The sequence below is a fragment of the Varroa jacobsoni genome, unplaced genomic scaffold, assembly GCF_002532875.2.
Source record: "Varroa jacobsoni isolate VJ856 unplaced genomic scaffold, vjacob_1.0 scaffold_1092, whole genome shotgun sequence".
NCBI classification, from domain to species: Eukaryota; Metazoa; Arthropoda; class Arachnida; order Mesostigmata; family Varroidae; genus Varroa; species Varroa jacobsoni.
Window position 1 is genome coordinate 80,852 of NW_019213994.1, and position 26,150 is coordinate 107,001.

Genomic DNA, 26,150 nt, shown 5'->3' on the forward strand with positions numbered 1-26,150 from the left:
CTTTGTTAGCTTAAATAACATTTTCTATGTAAAGACTCAGTTTCAAAAAGTGCGCCGAAAGCAGACTAACTAAGTGCCGGAAACATCAGGCATCTAATACCATTGCGGAAAAAGCTTTTTGCTCTCAAGCCTTATTTTGCTTAGATCTTCATTGTAGAGATACAACTCAGTGTAAGGATGCACACAACACCCTTCACGAGTTATTTAGCTCGTTACGCACACTGAAAGAATGTTAAGTAAACAAGATATGCGCTCAAACTGGCTTTACTAATATAAATATATGTATATAATATTTTTCTGTAGCAATAAACAGTTGGTAAGGAATACAAAAAATAGCTCGAGTTTTAATTAAAAAACTCTACGGTACTTCCTTACTGTTTCGATTCCTGCTTATGAGGTTATTACATTGTGTTGCTGTTCTTGCAACAATAGGCGACAACTTGGCAACGCAAGTAAACAAATTGTTAATAAAAATATTTCGCTCTTAGGGGTAATCCACGCCAATTTTAGCAGTAAAAACAGCAAGAGCAATAAAGGTAAAGGATGGGCATGCATAGCTCAAGATGACTCTTTAACCGGTGTTCGCTGGTTCAAATAAAGTCGTTCTTGTTGAGAACAGCGACTGCACTTCTGAAAATAGGGGCGCTAGCAGCAACTCGATGACAACAATGGCAAAAGAAGCAATATGTAAGAAAACGATACTAGAAAACCATCTAGTCGCTACGTGAAGAACATTCCCTCGCAGCTGGGTCCTGTGCCATCTCCATCGGGTACAGCATTTTACTTCTCATCTTGGGCGCCTTTTACGGCTCCTACATGCGCTTCTCTCGCTACCGTTAGCAGATGTCCGACACGCCTGACGGAATTACTTCCAAAGCTGATCTTAACGCGATTTTGGGGTATGGGTAAGCTCGAATGGATGGAGAAGGAAGGCGAGAAGCGCAGCGACTCGGTCATCGGCGGAAATTAGACCCGTGCGGGTTTTTGCTGGCAAAAAGAAAAGAGAGACCGCGGACAGACACAGCTTCCCGTTATTTTCACATGCACCGCCTCGCCCATTCCCTGCGTGCTTTCGTTGCCGCACAAAACATTTGGAAAGCTTTCCATTCACCCCCGCTTTCCTCTTGCCCCCTTGTTAAAGAGGAACCCATCTCATATCCCGCTCCCCGTGAATCGGCTCGAGATCCTGCCTGTGTCTATGGAGGATGACGTTGCCTGTTTGCCTCCCGCTTCGTGTCTGGGTAGCTTTCCCCCTTCTGGTTTGCCTTAGTTTTTTCTTTCTTTGCGCTCCTATTTCCTCGAGTCATCGGCTTTTTGGCTCTATTGCCTCTAAGTGAATTTACGTCCTATACAAAATTAACACATTCTTGCTTTCACTACCGCTGTATTGCCGCTGCATAAAGAGCTTGTTCGTCTTCTTTTTCTCTCTGCCCATTGCTTTTGCCCTCTGCAACGTGCGCACACTCTTGGTTTCAGGAAAATGTGTTCAGTACGGACCGCTGGCCCATAACTGAAATGGGCTAAGAAAAGGGAACGCCGCCTCTCGAGGTGAGGATATCGGCTGCGCAGACTTAGGTTGAGGGTGAACGAGCGCGTGATATGGCCAGAAGTAGAGAGCAAAGACTAATGGCGTTGAAAAATTCTCCGTAGCATTGCTTCGGCTATGGTGACATTACCACACTCGTTTGTTCCGCCATGTCTCATGTCACTGGCCGATATGCACACATACCCACAACGGCGACGAGTGCTTGTCCAACAGCCTGAGTTACTACAAAGGCATGGTGGCGCGGCAGGCAAAAATGCCTCACCCGTTTTTTATCGGTCCTGAGCTGATTGGCAGTTTTTCAGTTGGGGCTAGTAGGCTGCTGCTAGGTTTGTTCCATTTGTGTTTGCCTGCTAATCTTAGGGACGCCTTGTGGGGTAGGTTCGAACCCGGCAGAGACAGACTTGTTTCATACTGGGAGCCAGCCGTCTGACGCGATGCCTAATGGGGATACTGGGCGTAAAACTCGAAACATAGGGATTTGTTCCACTTGTTCCTTTGATAGACTAATGGGCAACATGTTTGGTTTGTGTTCTAGTGACACGGTATGGCCTAAATTTGTATCCGAATGTAGACAAGCTTTATTTTGTGCCAGTCGTCTGACACAACGTTTAATAGCGGCGCTGGACGTTAAAATGCAGAAGTTTTGCTTTGCTCCATCTACGCTGAGCAATGCACGCTCTTTTAGCAAATTTCCAATGCGGCCTATGCTAGTGTAAGTTTTAGTGTTGGCAAATGGTCACCATAGAATATTCTTATCATGCCGTGTCTCAAGTCTGTTAGAGGAAAACCCAGATAGGTGCAGTAAAGGCACTGAAGTGATGCCTAACGGCTTGAGCACCGAAATGAGTAAACAAATAAAGAAAGCTTCACTCCATTGCCATTATTTCTCTAATTGTACGAAAATGTCGTGATCACGCACCTGCGATCGAAACACAAGGAAATTTTGTCATGCCTTAGATAGTAGGAGAAACATAAATCTACATTATCGTTTTAAGACAGATGGTCTAGTTAAAAAACGGCTAGAGTGTAGTAGGGTGGACATTGGTGTAGGCGACACTAAGCGGGTGCGCAGAATCCTCACCTGGATGACACAAAGACAGGTTTTTTTTTTGCGAAATGTGTTATCCATCATCACGCGACGAACTCTTACCGTTGTACATGGATTGTGCTTTATTAGCTGTACAACGCCAAGTCGTACGTTTTAAATGAGGCCGTCAGACCAGTGTTCTAAATAAACGGTTTAAACATTGAATCCATATCAAATAAAGTATAACAACAATTAATAGCAATTAATATTTCAGAATCGCCTGCACACTTTTCAATGGATAATAATAATAATATAAAAACTAGTTTTTGCCCTATATAGTGCATCAGTCAATTTTCGGATTATAATTGATGCCGGAAACTTGATGTAGGTGAAGCTAATGATATAAAAACAGTTTTAAGCCATATGATTAAAACGACTTTAGCCGGCACTGAAACGCTGATCATGAACGTTACTCCACCAACAAATTACATATGCACAAGGCTCAAATATGATTTTGTAGAAAAACGAGGACATATTCTTCGATCCCTTGGGAAAGACGGATAGGAAAAACGCTTTGGACATCAAACAGGCTGGTGGGCTGTTCGCGAGAAAGAAAAACATTATTTTAGATTCATAAGCTCTCGTACGACGACACCGACAATTATGCCGTTCTCACTGTCCCAGCTATATCGTTTTGTGTCTCGAGCTCCGCTCATTGGAAACAGAATGCATACGTATATTCGTACCTGTGCCGAACAATAATAATCTCTCGAAGAGTATTTGACGCGAGTGCTTGCAAACTGGCTTAAAAAAGTGACGGGTATATGGGCTGTGTTGCTTTATATGAACGCTATCACTTTTCCCCCTTTCGAATTACGCCACGCACGCTATATTTTATTTCATATAGGTCCCATATTTGGGATCCGATGTTAGGCTGCAGAATTTACTCTCTTTTTGAATTTTGCCCAAGCCGCATTGGGAGGACCCAGCGGCGCTTTTCTTCGTCGACAACGATAAAGCTGACGACTGTAATATGGAGGTAAGCCAAATTTGCTTTTGGCAATACGATAGTAATGTTGGCTATGCGGGATAACAGCTAGCCCTCATTGCGTGAGAAAATCATTTAGCGAGAAACTACTGCTGCTGCTGCTGCTTTCAAGCTACGCAGCAGACTCGGCCTTTATTCCTTCCGATTTTGGTCCTATTTTCTCGTGCCTTCTAAGGCTGCTGCTGCTCATGGTTGCTAATTGTCATTCGATAACCTGTCAGTTCAGTCCTACTGCGACTACCTGGTTGTACCCCTCTGTTACAGCTTATTTTGTCAATGCTTGCTCAAGGCCGTACCTCTTTAGAATATGCAGATCAATAAGACCGATTGGAGAGTATGAGGATTGAATTGAGAGCACAAATATCCTTGCTTAGTACTTTTTACATATACAGCTGCATTTTACTGAACTTGAATTTTACAATTTTTGTATTTTAGGCGGGTCGGCGAACCGACCGCTTGGGGGCGGGTCGAATGCCATAACTTAAATGCGAGATGGCTACTGGTGGCCACTGTTTCTACTAACTAATAAAAATTCACAAACTCTATCACCTTCTTAGCTATAGTACACATGTGCAACTATCCTTTTGGTACACGATCAGAAGACCTAACGCGCTTTTGCGTAACGTACCTCAGTCTCGGGCACGGTATTTGGTCATTAGCCCAAATTGAAACCATCAGGACGAACCTAATGCTTACTCTTTAGCAATCAAACTCTTGATCTGCGACTTTGGCAAGTAACTGCTACGCATACACTTGCATGTGTCAAAATTTAATTGTATTAATGTCCACTCACCAAATGAGCCGGCGCTATTGCGTGGCCACCAAATAACCCTCGCAGTTCTCACCGGCCTCGTAGCTATTAGATTAGCGGTTCATGGATTAGTACGCACGTGCAGAAACCCTACCGTAAAGCACATAGGCAATGTGCGTGCTTTAGATCATAGCTAGCCATTCGAAACTTTCTACTTTTGTAAGACTGTGACTAGTATGGCAAATAACTAGTAGCAAATATTTGTTGCGTTCCGTATGTATTGCCATAGCTTCTGCTACAGTTACCGCCTACCTTTAGATTTACCCATCTTACCGTTAGATTATCGTACTCTAACCACCAAGTAGGCATGTCTCTCTTTCTACGCTTTTCAATATTCTTCCCAGGTTCTTTTATTTATTCTACGCGCGCAATAAGTAATGCTACTATTGCTACTGGTAGTTTAACCGTAATTTTTAGCCCCATCCCCATACCACCAATGAACAGTATCCATCGGGATGGCTACCGCGATCATCGAAGCGGGGGGTGTTCGTAGTCGGCAGTCGCGGCGTCGAGCCGTCTCGTAATGGCATTAGGCATTCGGTGCTTGGCAGTCGTCACTCAGCAAGCGAGCCTTTAACCGCTGCCGTTGTGGCTCGCTGATCCCGTAAGATGTTGAAGCTCGAACTCGTGCCTGCCGCCATCACCACCATCATCGCTCCGGCAGCCGCCACGACCACTACTAAATGGGGGAGGGTTGCGCACGCGCAAGCGCAACTTGCAGCCGGCGACGGCGGCGGCGCCATCACCACCACCACCCGCGACCCGGGTTGGAGGGCACTGTTAGCGGCACGGCAAAGGTCTTACCGACCAACTCCACTGTCTTCCCGACGGACGAAGCGACGAACAGAGAACACAGAAGTCCTCGCCACTCAGATGAGAGGGTTTTCCGCAGGCGACGGACTTGCGTGTCCGCTTACCCTTCTGCCTTGTACCTCTCTCATGAGCCAGGCTCCGACAGTGGTGGAGATGGTGCTCGCAAGGACTTCGGTGCTCGCACGTGGCCAAAAAGTCTTCTGCTGCTGGCTAGGAGAGACAGCAGTCATAGTGCTTATGCTAAGCGGACCAGAAGCGAAACGAGATCAATAACAGTAGTAAATCGGTGGATTATAGAAGGCAGCAACAATGAACGTTATTATAAGAAAAAAGAGAGAAACAAAGCAGATAGGTAGAAACTCTCTTTGTTAGAGGACTGCTGCTACAATTGGTTTCTGCTCACAAAGTACGCTCAGTACAATAAAGACAAACTAGATCCGCCGTATCTCTGGTTGCAACAAAAAATGGAACGACATGATTCAAAACGTTACGCTAAAAGAAGGTTATTCGCTCCCGGCGCAAAAGTCGCCGCTGTGCTCAAGTCAACGTTGACTGCGTAACTTGGCGCTTGTGTTATCAAACAATACAGGTATTGTTACAGCCGCTGCTCCCGATAGGACCAGCATTTGTAACTGTTAGCACAGATTGCTAAAATCGAGAAGATCAAATAATGTTTTTTAGTGCTGTGTGACACCCGGACATAACCCTACGTAGACTACAACCAGGCATAGACGCAAGACAATATTCACAAGCTACCAAAATAAACACGCTAGAAACCGATCAGTGATACTGCAAAGATACGTAGCTATAGTTTAGCTAGCAAGATTCAAAGCACGACGACCACTCGTAGAGGCAAATAATAGAGAAAGACAATGACAAGTGATAAAACAAAGGAACTGACCGTGTGCTCGCTTTAGAGGTTCGTTTGTCATTTCTCTACATCTTCCCCGTGAGCTTTCAGTGATTACCTGCATTCGTTGAGCCGACCGATTGACCCACCGATCCAGCAGGTTTATTCTTGCTCGCCCTGCTATCACCGCCGCCATTTTCAGCGTCACCGCTCTGAGTGGTTTGAGTAACGCCGTGGAACATCTGCTGCTGTCACTGCCGACGGCTCTGCCATAAAGGGTTCTGCAGGTGTAGATGCGTGACACAATGTGCATTGCTCATAACTGCTACACAGTGCTGCCCCGTGAGGAGTTTGGCTAGCGTGATGCTTTGGTGGCCGAAAGGCGATCTGACGTAGACAAAAAGAAGCAGAGAGATACTGATGGAAAATAACACCGTGTTAACGTTTCCGCTGTCCATTCACCTGCTAAAATTGATTATTCATCAAATTCCTATTATTGTTTACTGACAAAACACATTGACATACATTTCAATAGAATTTCTAGACGGCAGCAATTCTATAGGGTTCAATATGTACACTTACATGTTTGCTATTGTTAGTAGATAGCTGTTATTGCAGATCGTTGGAGAGAGCATCCATATCCTTAGGGATTCGTCCAGAACCAATGTACATTATCGACGCCACGAATCTGGCTTAAAGTGTTTACTCAAAGTTGTACAACCAGTTGACAACGGGGTAGAATTTGCGTCATATATGTTACTGTATACATACGTATGGACTTATATAGATTGAATGATATTTTTCGGCCCTTTTTCTCAGTCACTCATGTCTGTGTATAGCTGTACACATATCTACACTTATCGTTAGATAAAAATATGCCGCTATTATTATAATTATATATTTCAAGCGCCAACACCGGCGTCTCAATCATAGTTGTCAAGCGAATTTGATCAGTAGCACACAAATCGACTTGATGGGATCAACGAACCTTGTCTCGTTACAGCAGATCATTAGGTCCCGAAAGTCATTAAGATCGAAGCAGCAATCTGAGATCTGCGACTGCACGATAACGTTGACAGTATAATACTAAAAGAGTACACGCTCAAATCGTACTTGTGAAGATCACGTCACAGAACCAGAGTGATTTCATGACACGATCAGGCAAGGAAACAGAAATAAAGCTTGCCAGTGTTTCGCTTGACTTACTGACTTGGTTCACCTGACTTGTGCTATAGATTTCGTGCACTGTGAGAGTTCATTACTGCAACACCAGGCCCCCACATAAACCCTGGCTTCAATCGTGGTCGTTTCTTGACGTCATCCAAAGCATCGCTAAAGAGCTGCGACTGGTAGCATCGAACTAACGTACTCCGCAAAACGCAGCGACCTCTTCTATATACCAACATATCTCTGAAAATCAGCCATTCCACCACGCCTACTGTTTGGTTGAATTGAACACTTAAGAAAGCTGAGCGATAGGTGTATTTATTCGTGAGGTGCAGGACCAAGACGTCGCTCAAACAGACAAAACAAACTTAAGTTGCGCAAATACTCGCATTAGTCACCGATCGTTGAAGTAGCTGAGCAGGAATCAACGGGTCAAGTTGAGAGCACAAGGCAGCAACTGGCCTGTAAATCGCCAAGTTTCACAGCTTACAGTTGGCTTAGATCCAGCTGAAAGACGGCAACTACGAAAAGTGACGAAGCTAGATCAAAAATGCTCCGGCGCTACACGCACGGCGGATCAGCGCTGGACCTCCGCGAAGCAGCTGGATCGCAGACGAGCGTTACATCCGCTCCTGTGCGCTCAACACATGAAAGTCTATTACGAACGGTACCCAGCACGCCTATACCGCACAGGCCTGGCAAGTTACGTCGTGTACTCACCGCTCATGTACGGCGAAACAGTCACAAAAAGCAAAATAAAAACTTCTCTCTAAGGGCGATGCTTAAGGAACCTCTAAGGCTTGTTAACTCCGTTCCTCTGAATTTCGACTACTCCAGGTAAGATTGGATCCGTTGCCCTCGTTTCCGCTCTAATTAATCATTGGTGAAGTACTGATCAGCAAACGAAAATGTAGCCCTCGCCTAAACATTAGCCAGATACGAGCTTTCGTTCCTATCCGTTTGAAACACCGGCAAGCTAGAGATCCAAATACCTAGCAGCATTTATCTAAAGCAGTGTTTTATAAAATACAGCAGAACTATATACTCGCATATGTTTGCGAAGAACGCTCATTATAATTTGAATGATAAGTTAGTGTGCATTTCCGAGGTAACGCTTAACGGTTGAAGTTGGAAAGTTAGAGCCCAATACTATGATAACTGAGGCCATCTGTGTAATGGGTCATGATGGCTTCAATGATTCCCCTTTCTACATCTGCCTTCTAAAATACATATGTCTATTATGTATGCCTATGATCAGATTTTTCGTAGTAATTTTCCTTAAAAAATAAAGCAAATAGGGCTTTTTTTTAATGTTCCTAGGTTTTGAAATCAGCTGGTTTTAGTAACCTGGTCTCGGCAATGTATCTTTTTAAACTAGCTAATTATTTGGCCGAAAGTAGCGAAAACTCTTTTGAATCTAGCCCCTGAGCGATCTTTCTACGACTCGAGCCTTCCGAGAATTACTAAGAGCCAAACAATTACACCAACTTATAAGCTCAGTTTTATGTATTTTATTCATGTTAACTTGCCACCAAGAAAACGTGAGTGACACGAAGAGGACGGAAGCTATTTTATTGGTAATTAAAATATATTTTTCAAAAGTTTTACACTTTGCCATCTGAGTATATTACTTTGAGAAGTCACTTATGAGCATAGTACCGCACAAAAATCTCTAGTCTTCTAAATACATTATTGGTCATCCAATTGTTTTGAGTGCGTCTCAGAATACCAGAATAATCTTTCCGTTTACATTCGGCTACATCAGCTAACGTTATGCTGATACACACACAGCGAATTACAGGGCAAAAACTGAAGAAGACGTAAATTAACCAAAAAGCGTCCTCAGGACCTAACTATGCTGTTTTAACTGGACAGTGGGAGACTCTGTCGTAGAAAAAGCGGTAAAACAATTTACCATTGAGTCTGCTAACAAACAAAGTTCGCCGCAGTCTTATTCAACAAACTATCTGGTTTATGGTAGACAAATGTCTGTGAGCTGAAGGAATTAAATGGGTCTCGAAAATCCGAGACCCCAATACAATAGACGCCTTTGGCTATTTATTCAAGTGAAATGGTGTCCGTAGTTCCATTATTGCACCTTTCTATGTCTGTGGTTCGTCACAGACTCAGGAACTTCTAATTGCTTAGAGATTGGCGCGGATTATAACTTACAGCGAAAAATGTGCCGTTGAGGAATATTACAAATGCAGAACTTGAGAACTAGTAAAAAACAATGTGCGTTAATAACTTAGTATGAAAAATAATTTTTCAACAGATGAATGTGTATGTTATTTTGAAACTACAATTGCAGATTGATTCAACAATAATATAGCTATATTATTGTAACCGCAATAACTTTCAACTAATTTTTATCTGTTCCTAGGTCACGTGTTGCCTTTAGTGTGAGTGCAGCGATCTGGGAAGAGAATCGAATTATCATGTATGCGTACATGGGTGGGCAATATTTGAAGCAAAACCTGTGCGTTTATACATGGCTGTAGCGTACTTCTTCTCTCTTAGTCATTCAAAACTTCGTTTAAGAATCATGCCAGCTTTTTGGACAACCAAATTACTTGTCGTATCTAAATCGTGGTGACGAGCTATTCTCAAATATATCCTTCATCGATCTTATTTGGCCTTTCAGTTTCCGAATCCTACTCAGATGCTCTCAATGTCTACTCGAGTTCGAGTTATCGTGTAAGGCTCGACTTGAGATGCATAATGAGCAACCACGTCTCTGCGTACCGTTCACGTAAACTTAGCATATCGGTCGTTTCTTCTTGTAAAAAAGCCATACATGTACTTGTATGTAAACAAGAATGCGCCGTTTTTATTCCTGCCTGGCTTCCCGTCAAGGAAGAAGTATTCGGAAGCAGTGGTAGGCATGGGGCAGCTCCGTTCAAGCCAATAACCACAGGCCTTTCCTGTCCTATCCACATCTCTGCAGAGTCATCGCAGTAGCAACTAGGACTGCCGCTATTTTCGCAAACGCAAGCAAGCTTTACCCTTCTGCTTTTCACCTTGTGTTCATTCTGCGCTTCGTTGTCTGTTCGTACCCCCTCTCTGTTTTAAAGCTCCCCACTGTCAGATCCAATTCCCGCATGTGCGGCTTGCTCAAAACAGAACAAGGCTTTCGGTCGCTCACCGTCAGCCAACATGGCAGGTCTTTGCCTCTCGAGTGGATGGGCTTTCGCATGCCCCACCGCCTTCTATCCAGCGTCTTTCCCCAGCACGTATCTCCGTTGTCCCCGAATCTAACCCTCGTCTTGCAACCTGCCGTTCTTTGAGGCGCATCCTCGTTCTCGTTCCTGTTATCACGCAGATTGTCGAGGAGAGGTGCGTGATGTGATGCAAACTGCTCCAAAACAGAGAAGAAGGGTACACTCCCGATTCTCGCCAGTCTGCGTGGCTAGATGGGGTCAGCTTGTCTGAAGTGATGCGTGGAGAACGTTGCAGCGGAAGAGGGGTGGCTTGAAACAGAGACAGGGTGCCCGAAGGGTGCGTCGGCAAGAGAAAGAAAAGGAAGATAGGGCAGAACAAAAGAGAGTTAGCGGGCGGACGAGCGAACGAGGAATCGTCATCTCTGCCAAATCTCATCCTCAAAAGCAGGACAGATCGCGGTGCACACGACGAGATGCAGACAACTGCCACAATGCCGTCATCTTCGGAACGTTGTTACGGAAACCGTTGTCAGCTTAGGCAACGGATTCTTGCAAATGTTACCTCGCTGGCACCGGAACCAACCCTAAACTAGATAGAATATCGCGCGGCACCAAGAGACAACGAAATATACCTGACCGACTGTCTGGCAAATTTTTTGAAGTAGGATTTCCATCAGGTGGCGAAAGGCAAGTAGCCGACAGGAGGCACTTTCAATTCGTCCGTAGTACGAGTGGTGATGAGAGCAGCTTTAGCTGTAGTAGCAGGCTGTAACCATTTGCTATCCAGCCAGTGGCGACCCATCCAAAGGAGTGTTTTAACAGCTCTGGCCGTTCGAGCTGCCGTCTCTCACGCTAAGTTTTCTTTTTGACTTTACTTGAAATCCTTGCGTCTCTATTACTAGAACAAGCAGGCACGAGCACTTACAATTCGCCCAAATTGTTCGATTGGATAGGACCAATCTCTTGCCCATCAGGCATCTGTCCATCACCAAGTCCATGCGAAGAACTAGAACGGTAAAAGGCAGCTAACACCTGACGGTAGAAGGTGAGACGATGAAGGTCTGTTCTAGAAACAGGAACAACGCCCTTGTAGTGTTCCCGTAACTAAACGCATTGCAAAGTACCTAGATTCTCGTAAAGAGGGCTCATCCGGTTCAGGGTGAGCAAGGTTGGAAACGGCTACCCTTACCCTGTGCTTCCAAAAAAAGTACTTGTAATGCAGAGGTCATAGATACCATTGGGCTTGGCTCTCGGATTTCGGCGGACAAAGCCATCAAAACCACTCCCAGCTCAAGCCGGCTTGACCCACCGTCGCACGATCATAGAACAGCGCATTTCAAGACGACGTATAATGGATACGTATTAGCCTAGAATGGACTTACCCGCGGAATATCATCCTTGCTTTTGCTCTTTTCTATCCGATCCCCCCCCCCTTTTTAAGGGCTTACCCGCTTCCATCAATCTGCAAATGCTTTCTGCTTTCCTCGTCGCTTACTTCCCGTGGGCAGCTATTTCGGCGTCTTGGCAATCCATCTGAGTCTTCCTGCCGTTTTTGCTTCGAGAAAACGACAGCAGTTGAACGAACTAATACAAATGTGTTGCTTAGTTTTGTTCAATGGGAATGATCTATGGCCTTTCTCCCCTCTCAGTACTTCTTTGCTACATGCTATTTGCTAGCGGCGTCAAGGTAGAAGCGAAGACTAAACACCGATGAACGAACACGATAAAACTTACATACTCGTAACCTTCCACACGCAAATGCAGACGCACTAAGAGACATGATGTAGCATAAGCTTGACAGACGGTATAATCAAGCAAACGACAATTCCGACCTTTCAAAAGAGAACAACTCCCATCCCTGCTCACTCGAGTCGTTGCTACTGCTCACTCAGCGGGTCCAGTCTCGAACGGCCAAAAAGACGGTGCCACTGAGTTGACTACCTGGTGAATGTTTGGGAACTGAACCCTCAAAGCCAATCAACGGTTAGTTGACACACACCGAAGTCACTCCTCCATCATGCTATACTTTTGCAGTTACCAAATGGCCCGGAGGGTCAAAGCACTATACTGATAAGGACGCGCTTCCTTTCAATGCCTACCGATGGAAAAACACTTGGCCAAAAAAGAAAAGGGAGCCTGATGTTCTCGCTGAGGAAGATGGCTTTCGGTAGTGGTAGCTATCGTTCAATTTGGAAGCGATGTTAAATCCATGGGGCATTTGCCATCTGCTTCCTAATCCTCCCACTATAATTTCGACCAAATTTCACACATCGACAGATGAACCGAAACAAAAGTATACCACAAGAATTTTAAAATAAACCCTATAATACACTTACACGTCCTACCTATAAGCATTTTGAGCAGAAAAGTTAGAAAACTTATTAGACTGTACTCGTAGTGCTAGTGATATTTTCTCTTTTCTGAAATTTTCCGTGCTGTTCGCTCGTTCGAACTGAAACGCTAATTATTGATTTAAGGATTTTAATGCCACCACGGCTACAGGTGCACAAACTTTGCTCAAGTATGACCCCTTTCACTCCGAACGGAGCAACGGATCGCATACACGGAAAGTCGGCAAAGGAGGGCTTTTAGATGCGGCACATTCGGAATTGGCTCCAGGGCTGACTTGGCCGTCTTAGTCTATTTTGAGCGGCTTGAATGCCCGCCTGAAATACAGACGGCGGTGAAGGAAAACGCAAAGCCAAGACTACGAAGGTGCGAGTTGCCAGGCAAGGACTTCCCACTCACATCTCAAACGTAGTTGGTTCAGGAGAAGGAGATGTTGGATGCAGAATGCAATTAAGTGGGCCTGAAACCAACTCTATCGCAAAGCGTTCGAACAGCGACACGCCACAGCAGTAAGGAAGGATGCGATGAATGTCCTCGTATGCCTGAAACCGAAGCCATCTTGGACGAACTGCCCGAGTGGTGAACAGGCGCGACAGTGAAGCCTGCTGCTAAAACTGGAGTCGAAACAGGAAGAAGGAAATGCATGCGTTAAAAACAAAGGACGCCATGGATGTGATTAAAGTCTCTGTCCTTGCTACGATCGACGTGTTTTAGCGGTTTACGATGAGAGCAATCAAGCCATATCCTAAGCTTTCCAGCAGCAACTTATTTTCTTGTTTCAATCACGCGCTACTGTTTCACATCTATAAGTGGCAGGTAATAACCTTATTTTAGTAGACAACACCTTTTGACAGAGACATCATTCAGTATACACACACACATGTATATATCGATATTTCGTAGTTAGTTATAAAGTAACGTAACTGTATCTACCATTAAAGAGATATTACTCTCATCATACGTTACGCCTGAAGCATACTTTTCCATAGAGTTAGCAAACGCCATGATCCTTGCAAGCAACTTTTCTTAGTGCATTCAGATAGGCCTGACGGGATGAAAACGCACCGTCTGCCAAAAGGCGGCACGCTGCTGGGTATTGAGTCCTAAGACGCTTATAGTTGTCTTGCTATCATACGTCCAGCAGAATAAACAAACACAGTGAGTAGACGCTTCTTGAGATCTTGCTCGCTGTACCGTGACGCCGTGCCTGGACATCCAATCATGCGTTTCAGTCGGTAGTAGGAAGACTGCCTGCAATGCAGGCATACGCAAACTAAAAGCCATACGCTACACCATATACAACTACAGACGTTTATCACCGCCACGTGAGGATAAAGAGAAACTGGGAAGTAAGAACATGTTTTTTTCTGGGAACGTATAGACCAATGAAGAGGCCTTTTCCATCTGAAATCCACGGCACGCAGAACGTTTGGCACATGTCGGCAATCGTCTCGTAAAACGCGTCATTGGCAATATATCTTCAATGTTAAGGGCAATACACTGCTATCGTGAACTAGCTAACAAAAACGAACGAGGGCCCCGCCGAAGAACTATAGGCGTCATGTGTAATAGGTAGAATATATAAATAGGTCAACAATGTGCAAAGTAAATCCAAAAACTGTTTTGCAGTTACGCATAGCTGTTCTAACGAACGTTAATGTTTACTACCTGTTGTGTGATAGACCTCGCATAATACGAGACGCTTAGAACCGCCTGTTCTTTTTTTTCCCGTTATGGTTGTTTTTTCAGGTAAGCAAGTATGCCGAAAGGACAAATCTTCAGTAAAGTACGCTTGTTCCCGGTTCGACCGCGATCTTTCGCTTATATGTTTCTGACTCCTATGTAACCCACGTTGCGACTATGCTACGCAGGGGATCTCATTAGCAATATCAAAATCAGCCGTTATACTCGATTATTTCCTCCTACCAGGTTAGTTGGTTCACAGTGAAGTTGGAATTGGTTATGGCAAGTCCTTTGTGCCACGCAATATCACTTGCATTAGACCATTTATGAATCCGTAGAATCACAAAAAGTACCTAATATCCTCCAGCTCTATGCAGTCCAAATGTATGCACAGCTTCTATATACATTACAATAGAACGGATATCACGGGAATAAGGAACGGGTGACATCTGACTAACTGTCATCCATGGTTGGTTAAAACCATATGCGACGATGACCGAGACAGACGGGAGTGCCGCGGAAGGCCACTATGCATACTAAGATGCACTGATAGCAACGCGAGGCTTGGCAACAAACGTAGCCAAATAGTAGAACACATCTAGCAAAGATGGGAAGTCGTGTTACGTTCACCCTCTTTTGAGGTGGCTTTGGATAAGATGTAAATGCACAGTCACAGTTCCCCTGGCTGTACTGGCACTGTTTTAGACAAGTTAACGAAAATTATTAGGTTGTTACGAATGAATTTGGCAAGTTTCGAAATAGAAATTTATTATTAAACTAGTGAGGTAAAATAATGTTTTTTTCAAAACGTATTAGAGGGACTCTCCTTTAACTTTTTTGCATACCTGTCCTAGCGTTCTGCCCAGCCATATACCTATCATTCATGCCCCCATGTCTAATTTCCCTATTTATGGCTTCGCAAGATAAATCGATAGTGCGATATGCTTGCCTACTAGTTGTCCTTTTTAGGACATGTAAGGCCTTATAATCGCCTCGACTTAGATCAGAAGAATCGAATGGTTGAAGCCAACATTGGATAATCCTTTGCTTAGTTTAAGAAGTAATTGAGACACGGTGTTGAGATTCTGGCGTTATGATTAGGATATTAAATTGGTTGCTTTCGATTGCCGTGCCAACGACCTACGAGTTTCTCGAAGAGTTTGAAATAGTAGACTGCGTTGATTCTTCCATTTGCGGTCGCATCTCATAGGAACAGATGTCTTTAATGTCCACTGCAAGTACTACCATCATTTTGCATCCAAACATATCGACACCAAACTCGATGTCTCTACAGGGCTTCGCAATTCTCTCGCCTGATCTTTCTCCACCTTCCAGCAGAAATTGAACCATGCTTCGTCTGCGGCAACCCTATGCTCGAAACAAAATTTTTGTTGACTAAAGTTCCGCAAATCAATTTATGGGAAACTCATTTTATACTTAGTTTCTGCATTTTCACTATTTCAGTTATAACCCTGCAACAGGCTACATATTGAAATTTTGGGAAAAAGAATCCTTAGACTCGAAGCTCTGCTCTCATGAAAAGCTTATTCAATTGCAGCTATGCGTTCCTGCTTTTCGGATCCCGACATCTGATCACCCTTTTGCTAATGTTCAATACTCCAAGCATGGAACGTTCCCTATAATCAAGTACTGCGCTTTCGTGTAAATCCTGCTTGGCTAATGTCACCAGTTTTGGATGAACTTCTGCAGCTTTGTAGCTTCCGAGGAATAAAAATTTGTTCACTGAACGTTCATGAACGTTTTGAGTCTAAAATTCTTCTGATTTCACTTCTTTCGGTAAATTCAATCAAGTTTCTTTTTCAAGAGTATTTATCAGACAGATTTCGTCTGCCAACGGCGCGTAGTTCAAAGGTATGAAATTTTAAGGTACGCCAAATTTTTTTGTAACAGTCTAATAAATGAACAATTTTTTGTAGATGGGTAAAACTGCCGCAGTAATAATAAATCTACTTCTAAATATTAAGCTATTATAAGCTACGTGTGTATTTTTATATAGCTTATTGCAAACTTGTATAAGAGCTGATGGTAATTAAACGGCAGAATTTTAATATTATACAAATTAGACTAGTTGATAAGTCCTTTTAGGTTGGCATTGTTGAGTCCATCCACTGATTTATTTATTATATCCACCCACTTATTTAATCAGACAACTTGAAGAAGCATAAAGAAACGGGTCCATATATCAATTATTGGCGGTTGTTAACAAGGAAAATAGGGCAGATGTATACCCTATATAAAGTTCAAATTAAAATAAAGAAAGAAGAAAAATGCACTTTTAGTACCAATATCATTCCATGCCATTTATCGTTCGTTATTCGTTCCCCCAATCTAGAAAGATACCCGCCCCAGTAACAGTTTTTAACCTGGCCCTATCCACGCTATACGATGTATTCGCGTCCGCTTATTTAACGGCTGTAAGCAGTCGAAGCCACCCTGTACGCACACATTCATATTCTGCCTACCAGGAACCTCTTGAGCCAATAATTCTTGCCTATGATTTTAATCCTAGTTTGCCATCGTCTTGTCAATTAGCTCTTGCTTTGCGCCTTAAGTATTTACACACAACCGTGTTTGAATGCTAGTGAAATAGTTTGTTTTATTCAGGAGGTTACCATTTGACAAGGCTTATTTATGCTCCTTCACGTCAGTGTGATTTGAGCAAACGAGAGAATCTACGGATGCAGGAAGTTCGCAAAATGTCTACTTGTGTGAAACTTTTAGTGCCGGAAAAGATCTTTCTGGCGGCAGTAGGAATATCGATGGTGACGAGTACGGCACATATGGATGCTACAAGCTAGACGCAAGTTTTAAACAATTGAGCGAAAAGACGCACCCTCATCGGCATCGGGATGAACCTGACAAATTAGCAACGGGTTTTAAAAAGCAGAACCACTCATACGAACTCGTACGGAATCAATTACACATTTATGCTATAAGGGAACGCTAGTCTTCGCCTCAAAGCAAATTACCGATTGTGTCCCTTTCTATGGGAAAAATTCTTGCTTTACTCTAGTGACTAATATGTCGTCAAGAGAAAATACTCAATGTAAAGGCACATTTTTTCTTCCTTCCAATAGGTGCCGTATTTAGACGGCTGAGAGCCGACGTACGTTGCTGTCGGCAGAATTTTTTTTTTACTCAGAGACTCAAACTTCGCTGTGGTACAAAGTGGTTCTTTGTAGCTTACAGGCACATAAATATGTGCATGGTTTAGTGTGTGTATTTTCAAATGACAGTCGAACCCGGCAATCGTGAGGAACTGGGTAGAAGAGGTTGAGAAAGGATCGCCTAATTCAGGCATGCGTGAAGAAAAAGAAAGGGTGATCGAAGAAACGCAGCCTTCGATCTCACTTCTAATAGGCATACGATTACCAAGTCTCTCGACAAGCTTTGACCTTTGTTGCTGCTGCTGCTACCACTTCTACGGAGGCTATCGCGGATTAGTCAAGCAGTTATTACGTACTTATACTACTATACCTACTATAACAGAACCAAGCTTGATGCACCGTCCGGTATGGTCTGGGGGTGTATTCTCGTAACGGCTTGTCCTTTTCCCCCTCTTTCCCTGTTCAACCAATTAGTCCGTAATAGCAATGGAAGAGCGTTTCAAACCTGTCGTTTAAGGGCGGCGGACCTAGACGTAGGTAGGTCAAACGCGATTGACTCTGCGCGGGCTCGCTCCCACTCCTGGTGCTCGTTGTTACCTGGTAAACACACGAATGAACGACCGAATTTGCAGACTCTCACACAGCACAGACAGCAACGGTAATAGGTACCAGTTGGGCAGTACCTGATCGCACTCTAATGCAAGTGCATTGCATCAAAGGTAATGTAAATCAGTGCGTGTATACACGCAGTAACACATATCTACTGTAGTACGTAGCCACACAGCTGCGCCAAGGGTGTGCTTGCTCCACGCCGTTTTGTACTGGCATAGGAGCCGATTGACGATTCGGATCAGGACTCTCCTGCGGCCTCCTTTCCAAGCTTCAAGGACAACCCGTAGTCTTACGGGCCGAACTGACAGCCATAGCGTGACTCTTATCGACTGCGCCAACGAAGCATCGTAAGTCAAAAGAATACAACATCGTGCTTCAAACGTGCTTTCTTCTATATGGACTCAGCTTTTTTGTTCACGTCTTAGTCTCGACACACGTACAGTCATAGAAGCACATTTTCATTAAATACGAAATAAAAATGTAGCAATGTCAATTTACTAATTTTCCGGAGCTTGCAGAGTGTTTTCTAAACCATAGCGTTTGATATTTGGGTAGCTATCCTGTACTGCAACCCCACATTTTACATACCTATAGCAAGACAGAGCAACTGAGAACCAATATGATACATGTCGGCTTCTGTATGTTAAGTAGATATTGTCTCAGGGGAGTCATCAACACTCGAGGGCTCTATAGTTCCGAGCTCCTTCAACGACGTTTATTTAGATCCCCGTAGCACTACATATATATACATATACACTGATCCATTTGACAGAATGCTGATTAGAGACTGTTCGCCAAGTATTTCCTATACTCACAAAGCGTAATATAATGCACGAGCTTTAAACAGCCTAGGTAATTTTGTGCATTTAGGGGACTATTTATAGGTTTAAATGCATATATATGATTAACCTTAGGCCGCAGAATATAGGGAACCAAAACGAGAAGGAGAGAAGCTAGGAACTCTATGGACTCATGTTTGTCACGTTATCCACTGCGCTATAATGGGGACTCATTTTGTTCGCCAAGGCAAGCGGCTAGCTTTGTAAAAAGTGCGAAAGACAATAAGCTCAGTGCTGGTAATTTGCAGTCGTTGGCTTTGTGTAACCGTCCGTCAGATAGACAGATAAATGTAGTAAAATGCGATTCAGTAGCTCGTTTCGTAGCAGGTTTGTGGTTAAGACCACAGTCATGGGATGCTTAGGTGAATGGCTATGGCTCGGGGAACTGCAGGGGTAGTGCTACCACCCACAAAGTCGAAATAGAAAGGCGCTGATCCTAGTACAAGCTCGATATCCCCCTGATGATTCTAAACCAGAGAAATGTGTTGGAACGGTGACGCATAGACCCCTCTTCATCGTACTATCCGCCTTGGCTGACACCCGTGTTTCAATGCGGCAGACCGTCCTTGATATGACGGCAAACGTAACTGTGAAATGTTCATATAGTAAACAATACTGCTGCTATTATCGACAAGGTAATAGCTGCGAGCGACGCAGCTGGGATAGGACGGCCCTCTGGGAGCAGAATAAACCCCATTGAAATTGTCACCGTCGCTTGAAACCGTCTCCAAATAATGATTTTTGTGCAATCAAATGTGCGTTGTGCTCGTAATGTTGTCTGCGTAACTAGTGCTATAAGCGACCATGATGACACAGCTGTATTACGTTTAGACAGCCTTAACTATATAGTAATAAGTAAAGACAGTGCATCAAATGTGAAAGTTCGACGTGTTGAGAGCTGTGAAAAAAATACAGGAGATTATTAAACTAATAAATCGTATCCGCACGCAAAAAAACCCCAACATTATCTTAATAAAGAGAAAGTCTATTTTGGGTCAAACTGAACTGCTTTATTTCTATTTGTTTCGTAATTGTTATCTACCGGGTGCTAGCTTTCCTTAGAGATTCAGTAACGCTGCCCGTTGTCATCACCACGATTCGTAATCTTTATCCTCTTTATCCTGCGACTGCCATTCTTCTGTACCGTTTCAAGCTCCGTTATCGTTTGTATCTGTTTTGTTGAATTTATTCAATTTTATGCCGTTTGCTTTCTCCGTCTGTATGTATCGGACTATGCGCGCTGTTGTGCTGCAGCGGGCCTGATAGTACAAGTACAATATGGCCGGTGCTATCGGCGGTGCCCATCTATCATTGGATTACTTACTTGCTTACGACCGGCAATCTCAGGACCCAAAGTACTAGACTGAAAAACCTATTGAGATGCCATTCCTATTCGCATTTAGCTGTTGTTACCGCAGTCGCAGCCGGAGCTTTCGACATCTTTTTCGAGCGAGCCAGCATTGTTTCTCGGCGATATGAATGAGACGCATAGCGCAATGTTCCTAATGGTACGGCTAAGGTAAATTAATCAGAAGAAGAAGGTGGAAAACTTAATCAAATGAAAAGCGCACCGCCACGCCGCGATCAGGGGTACAGGTTTGAGCATTTGTACGACGGCGGCATAATATGTAAACGTATCTGTGTGTCCGTGTGTCGTCGTCACTTGTTTCGTTGATACTGCTGCTGCCGCTTTCAACTGAGACGGGAAACAGAAGCGGGAACCAGACAGCAAAGCGTAATAGGTGGTCGCTTTTTCAGTGCTACCATAAGGCGTATGCACATATTATGTGCACATATGCATACGTATGCACGTAGTACAATATGCTCGCTGCGACTGGAAGAGATAAAATATTGTGCATTGAGTGATTAGCACATAGAAGATTTAGGACTCAGATGATACCTATAGTGAGCTGGAAGACGTTATCCGAAACAGACACCGTGTAACTACTCTTTGGTACATCGAAAACGAATGACGACAACTAGAGCGGAATGAGCGAGACCCTAACAGATTGACTATCCCTGCAAGCGGAGCCCAACGGCAAATACCAATAAGTCTCGAAGTTGACGCTGACACGGACTACCTGAATGTAACATATGTCACTACTACAGAAGGTCAATGAACTATCTAACCAAGAGATCCAACCTATGACAACACAGTCTTGCTACCATCAGCTGCTAACAGGTATCCTGCCCGGGAGCAGCAGGTACGTTGCAGTCTCGGTGAAGTGTTCGCTTCGCGGCTTTTTGCCCTCTCTAGGAGAACAGACGTCCGAACATCTGCACCACGGTTGTACCCGAAACTTTCCTTGACAAACGCAGCAACTGCTCAACAGAGAGTTTAGAGCTAATGCCTTATTAATGAAAGCAGCGGTTTAATTGAAAACAGATTCGGACGAAAGAGCTTCTCCACGGATGTCATTGTTTAAGGTGCGTGCGATGTGCCGCATCGGCTAGAACAGAGTGCGAGGGTGGTATGGGGCGGAGGTTTAACGAAGGCAGCGGGGAAGCGCCTCTCTATAGTGCTGGACGACATATGTCGGACCGAACGAGTCGATTCAGGCTAAACGGATAGCGAGTGTTCGGGCAAGGAAGGAGGAAGCGACACAACGAAGGGAATGATTGAAACTTCCTTACAAAAACCGTTCGCTACTATTACCACCGCCGCGGCTGGCGCCCACTCTTTCGTTTTTGAAATCACAGTTTTATTCACTAAGAAAGTCACAGGCTTTGTCGATTTCGTTGTCGTTTTTAGTATGGAATTCGAAAGAACGAGGAAAAAACGGGGAAGAATGAGCGACACATGGAGGGAACGTGCAAAATATGTGAGGCACGTGCCACAGGTGGTAGCAGCAGCGAAAGCAAACCTGGACCGTCGATAAACTTTAACGGAAGGACTGGGCTCTAATCACATCCTAGTCGTTTGACAGCCAATAAACGTCCCGCAATCGTTCATCCATATATCTGGGACAAAACTACCCTGTTGGAATCCTTAATAAGTTGATACTGTTCATACGTATACGACTATATCAAACTATCGGCAAACTATCTAGTTCGCATTGCGGAGCCTGCTTACTGTGTCATTCGCTACGATATTTCGCTTAGTAAAGCGCATTTGAAGTGAAGGAGCTAATACATATAGTCACCTTCACATGTCACGCTGAGTATGGTGCTACGACTAGGCAATCAATATGATATTCAACCTGTATCAAGAAGCCACAGCAACAACAGGGGCGGATGAGGTAAAAAGAAGTCTTTTGGTAGGCTTGTATATGCATTATCGATATAATATAGACACACACACACACACACATACGAATAGCACACTAAATAGGACACGTGAGTGTGCTCTTACCACTACCAGAAAGCTAGCTAGACCAAGGCATAGCGAGATTGAAGAACTCCGTGCAACTGTATCACTAGACGGTTTTATTGGTAGGTAAGCAAGCACGAGGAATAAGCGAGAATGATGAACGCATTAAGAAAGAACAACGAGCATCAAGCTATGTCTCGCAATTGCAAACATTGTTGTTTTGACTCGATGTTTCGTTCTGCAAGTTCTCTGCCACAGGTGCTCTATGATTATATTAACAAGTAGGTTACAGCACAACATAGCGTGTCCAGTATCGATAACCACCTCGTCCGGTAGTTTGTCGTACCGCTTTCATCTGGTCCGCGTTACGATCTTCCGACCTATTCGCTTCCGTGGTAGCATATTTGGCCTCTTCGTGTTTCACGTACAGATCGGTGTGATGCTCAATATAAAGTGCTTAACGCGTACTTTGCGGATGACGGCGCGTTGATTCTGGTGTCCGTGAGTGGATAGGCTGCAGTTGCAGTGACAGAGGTAAGTCTATGATATAGTGTAAACAACGGAAGGTTAAGTTAAGTTAGTTATCGCTAAGAAGATCGCTTTTGCAGCAACAGTATACGGAGATGGCTGGTAGAAGGATGACAGCGTTGGTGAAACAGCAGCTGCTGGGGTAGTGGCTTCCGAGTCGTCAGATTCTTAAGATTTCGGGGAGCTTTTAAGTAACTTGCAGCAGATTATTCGCTAGTCTTCAAATTGCGGTAAACGGAGGCGCAGGACGGGCAATCAGGACAGCGGCTGATTTAGAATTTGAAGTATGTCAGGTGGAGTAGCAGATTGAGAGTGGAACACTTGTAGAAGCTTTTTCTACAAACTCTGCTATGGAAACATGGATATGAATTTCTATGCAAAGCGGTCGTCCAGTTCTTCTCACACGCATCGATCCAATATGACGGCTCTTAACAACGTAGTACTTTAAAGTCGCTAACATTTCTAGTCAACACTATGTCGTCGTCATCACCGCTGCCCTATTATCCTGGGTGTACCAGGGCCGCGAGGCCCATCGTGAACTGGTGGCGCTTGACTTGGGCACTGCGGTCCTTTGTTCCACTGAAATGGCTCTCACCAATAAAGGGCGCGGCGGAGATGGCGAGGTAGGGAAGTTAAACAGGACAGGAAGAATTATATTGATAGCTCGTATGCTTGAGTAACGAGGCGCTTTACTATCAGGAGAACGGCATACACTATCGGCGCATGGCGTATGCCCATCAGAGAAAAAACAAACGGGAGACCAACATGCTCCGACCAAACACGCAAATAGGTTCGAACGAGGTTCGTAGTCGGCTAATCCAAAACAACGTATACGATGTAGTCGACAACGTAATTTTTCGCGTGGCTCAACAGAAACGCGAAGACATCCTAAACGAGGAAAAAGACGTCGATATATAGTGGGACGTTGGCCTTGCCAGCCTCAGACACCACCGCGACTGAATATGCAATATGAACGAAGCATGCCAAGTCAAAAAAACTACTCGGGGCTACTAGTTTTGCCTGTTGTAGTTCGCACGTCTCTACCCTGCGATCTATTGAGGTCAGGTTGTATGTACCAGCCCGTAGAGACTACGGCCACGGAGCTTACCCGCCAACCGCTGTGAGTCCGCTGACCTCCAATTCAATCCTGGCTCGCTCAGCCTTCCGTAGAGTGCACGTTTGGCAGTAGCCAAACAAACTTTGCCAGGGGCAGTGATTGATAAACTATTTCTTTGTTTTTCACGTTTGTTTGCTCTTCCCAGAACCCCTTATATCTATAGTTATCCTTGCTTTCTCAGATCGTCTCAATATAAAACTAGCGTATGACAACGACAGTGTGTTCGACATTAAGGGCTGATGGAAAAAACGAAACTCATATTCTGGAACGCTTTCCGAGCCCAGGTAGTACAATGTCTAATGTCCGAATTATTATGTTAATGAAATCACTGCAGTGATTAAGGTTGCTGTTTCAAATAATATATAACCCTGGGGTCCAGTCAAAATATGTCTCATAAGTAGGTCTATTGAAAGTGTTTTGTAAAGCCGAGTCACCCTGTTAATAGTTTCTTGCAAGAGGAAGAACTGATGGTTGCTATGTTCTTGCATACGACGGATTGGTTCATTAATTGGACGGCTACCCTGGCTGTCCTTGTGAAGCTTCGGCTACCCGTTGGCGACTTATCGATACGGCTGCGGCCGTTGCCAGGCCGAACTAGATAGGGGCGAAGTAATAGCAGGTATATTTTCCGTAGCCCTGTTCACTCTCTTTCCACAACACCGTTATCCTCGAGCCTGTTGTCCTTTATGTGATCCATTCTACGACTAACTCACCCCAATCGTGTCTATTCAGCTAGCACGGAACACCGGGCTGAGCATCTGGAGAACCAGAAAAGTACAGGCATCTGCAGAAGAAGCAGCATCAACACCGCTGCACATCCCTATCAGTCCTCATTGGCTTACCACAGAACAGGCGAGGGTGACGGTGGCCATCGCAGGGAATGGCAGTAGCAATTCCGTCCCGCGTTCCTTTCGTCGGATGCTGCTACTACCTTTTCTTGTCAAACCGAGAACCAGCAAGGGCAAAATAAGAGCTTACCCGGAATGTAATCTGCTCTCGCCATCCGCAGCAAATAGGAAAAGGCGATGGTAACTCATCGGCCAAAGCGCCATTGGCGTCAGAGTCGGTGCCGCTACTACCATTGCCTTGTGCGTGAAACTACGTAGCGAGTCGCAGGAGTTAAGGCAGAAAACGGTAAAACTTAGGAATGGAAACAGGACATAAACGAGGATGTTGAAGGCCGCGAGTGTGGCCGATGTAGAAGAAACTCGGAGGAACTAACCAAGAGGGTGACTGTGCCACAGAGGAATGAGGAGCAAACAGGAAGATAATCTAAGGCAGAAACGCACAGAGCTTTTTTGGGTCAAGCGAAAAGTCTGATTAAAATTCAAAAGGGAATCGCGATTTGGTGCTGCTATTGCAGCAAGGATGCAAGCAGGGACAACAGGGAGACCGCCTTAAACCCCACATGGACGCCTCCCATGGAATTTACAAGATGCTTTCCCGCGATCGCGCACGCTTGCTGCCATTATCATCCTTTTCCAATCTTGCTTCTCTGCCTCTAAGTTCATATGCTTTTCTTGATGGTCCCGGGACTCCTTAACACCGTACGGGTTAGATATGTGGTGTGTGTTAGGCTGTGCGTACGGAACTTGAAAGTGTTCACTTCACTGCGCTGGTTGTTCTAGACCGAAGGGCGGACTCTGACAGACGAGACCCAATGATGGCAAACCTCATGGGACTCATGGTGACCCTCAGAGAACCAGCCTGATGGCTAGCTGTACGGCGTGGAACGGGTAAGCCGCAACGGCATAGCGTATATCGCTTGCGGGATACAATTTCCACAATAAACTGAGACAGTTATCCCGTCGGCCGCGACCAGGTGCTGTCGATGCTTTTACTGCCTCTGCTGTTTAGTGCTGAGAGAAAAACTTCGAACGCTCGTTCCCTGCATCTACATCCTACGATGATTAGCAATGTTACTAGATCTAGGGGCAAAGTGTTATAGTTCATTGTTGCTGCGGCTATTAGATTTGTTGTTTTTATTTGCATCGTAAAGTTGAAAGCGTTCAAATGCTTGATTGGAATTCTTTGAATTAATTGTCAGAAGCACTTATTTGTGTTCTAGGCCAAAAAGAACTTTATATTTTTATTTACTTGCCCGTTATGGCCAAAAGAAGTTGTTCATTGTTAAACTTGAATTTAGTTAGGAAATGAAACA

The 26,150-nt window shown here is 44.4% G+C and overlaps 1 protein-coding gene across 3 annotated transcripts; it reads left to right on the forward strand.

The window, feature by feature from the left end:
* The first annotated feature begins 5,249 nt into the window (after positions 1 to 5,249).
* On the forward strand, positions 5,250 to 16,180 carry LOC111266509 (uncharacterized). 3 transcript variants are annotated; one of them, XR_015313492.1, is made up of 3 exons: positions 5,250 to 8,099; positions 14,522 to 14,701; positions 16,014 to 16,180. XR_015313492.1 is itself a non-coding variant. In XM_086970935.1 (2 exons), exons 1-2 carry the CDS (start codon positions 7,813 to 7,815, stop codon positions 14,523 to 14,525), a joined length of 291 nt encoding a protein of 96 aa, XP_086827061.1. In that variant the 5' UTR covers positions 5,250 to 7,812; the 3' UTR covers positions 14,526 to 16,180. The 3 variants fall into 3 exon arrangements, 2 of the variants coding, with proteins under 2 accessions (XP_086827061.1, XP_022699780.1); XM_086970935.1 differs by having other exon boundaries at positions 14,522 to 16,180; XM_022844045.2 differs by lacking the exon at positions 14,522 to 14,701.
* The last annotated feature ends 9,970 nt before the right edge of the window (positions 16,181 to 26,150 follow it).

What these genes read in the sequence shown, in the direction of transcription:
- LOC111266509 (XM_022844045.2), top strand. Translation starts at nt 7,813, where the DNA reads ATGCTCCGGCGCTACACGCACGGCGGATCAGCGCTGGACCTCCGCGAA. An exon ending in CTGAATTTCGACTACTCCAG is followed by an intron (nt 8,100 to 16,013) that starts GTAAGATTGGAT and finishes ATTCAATTGCAG; the next exon opens with CTATGCGTTCCTGCTTTTCG.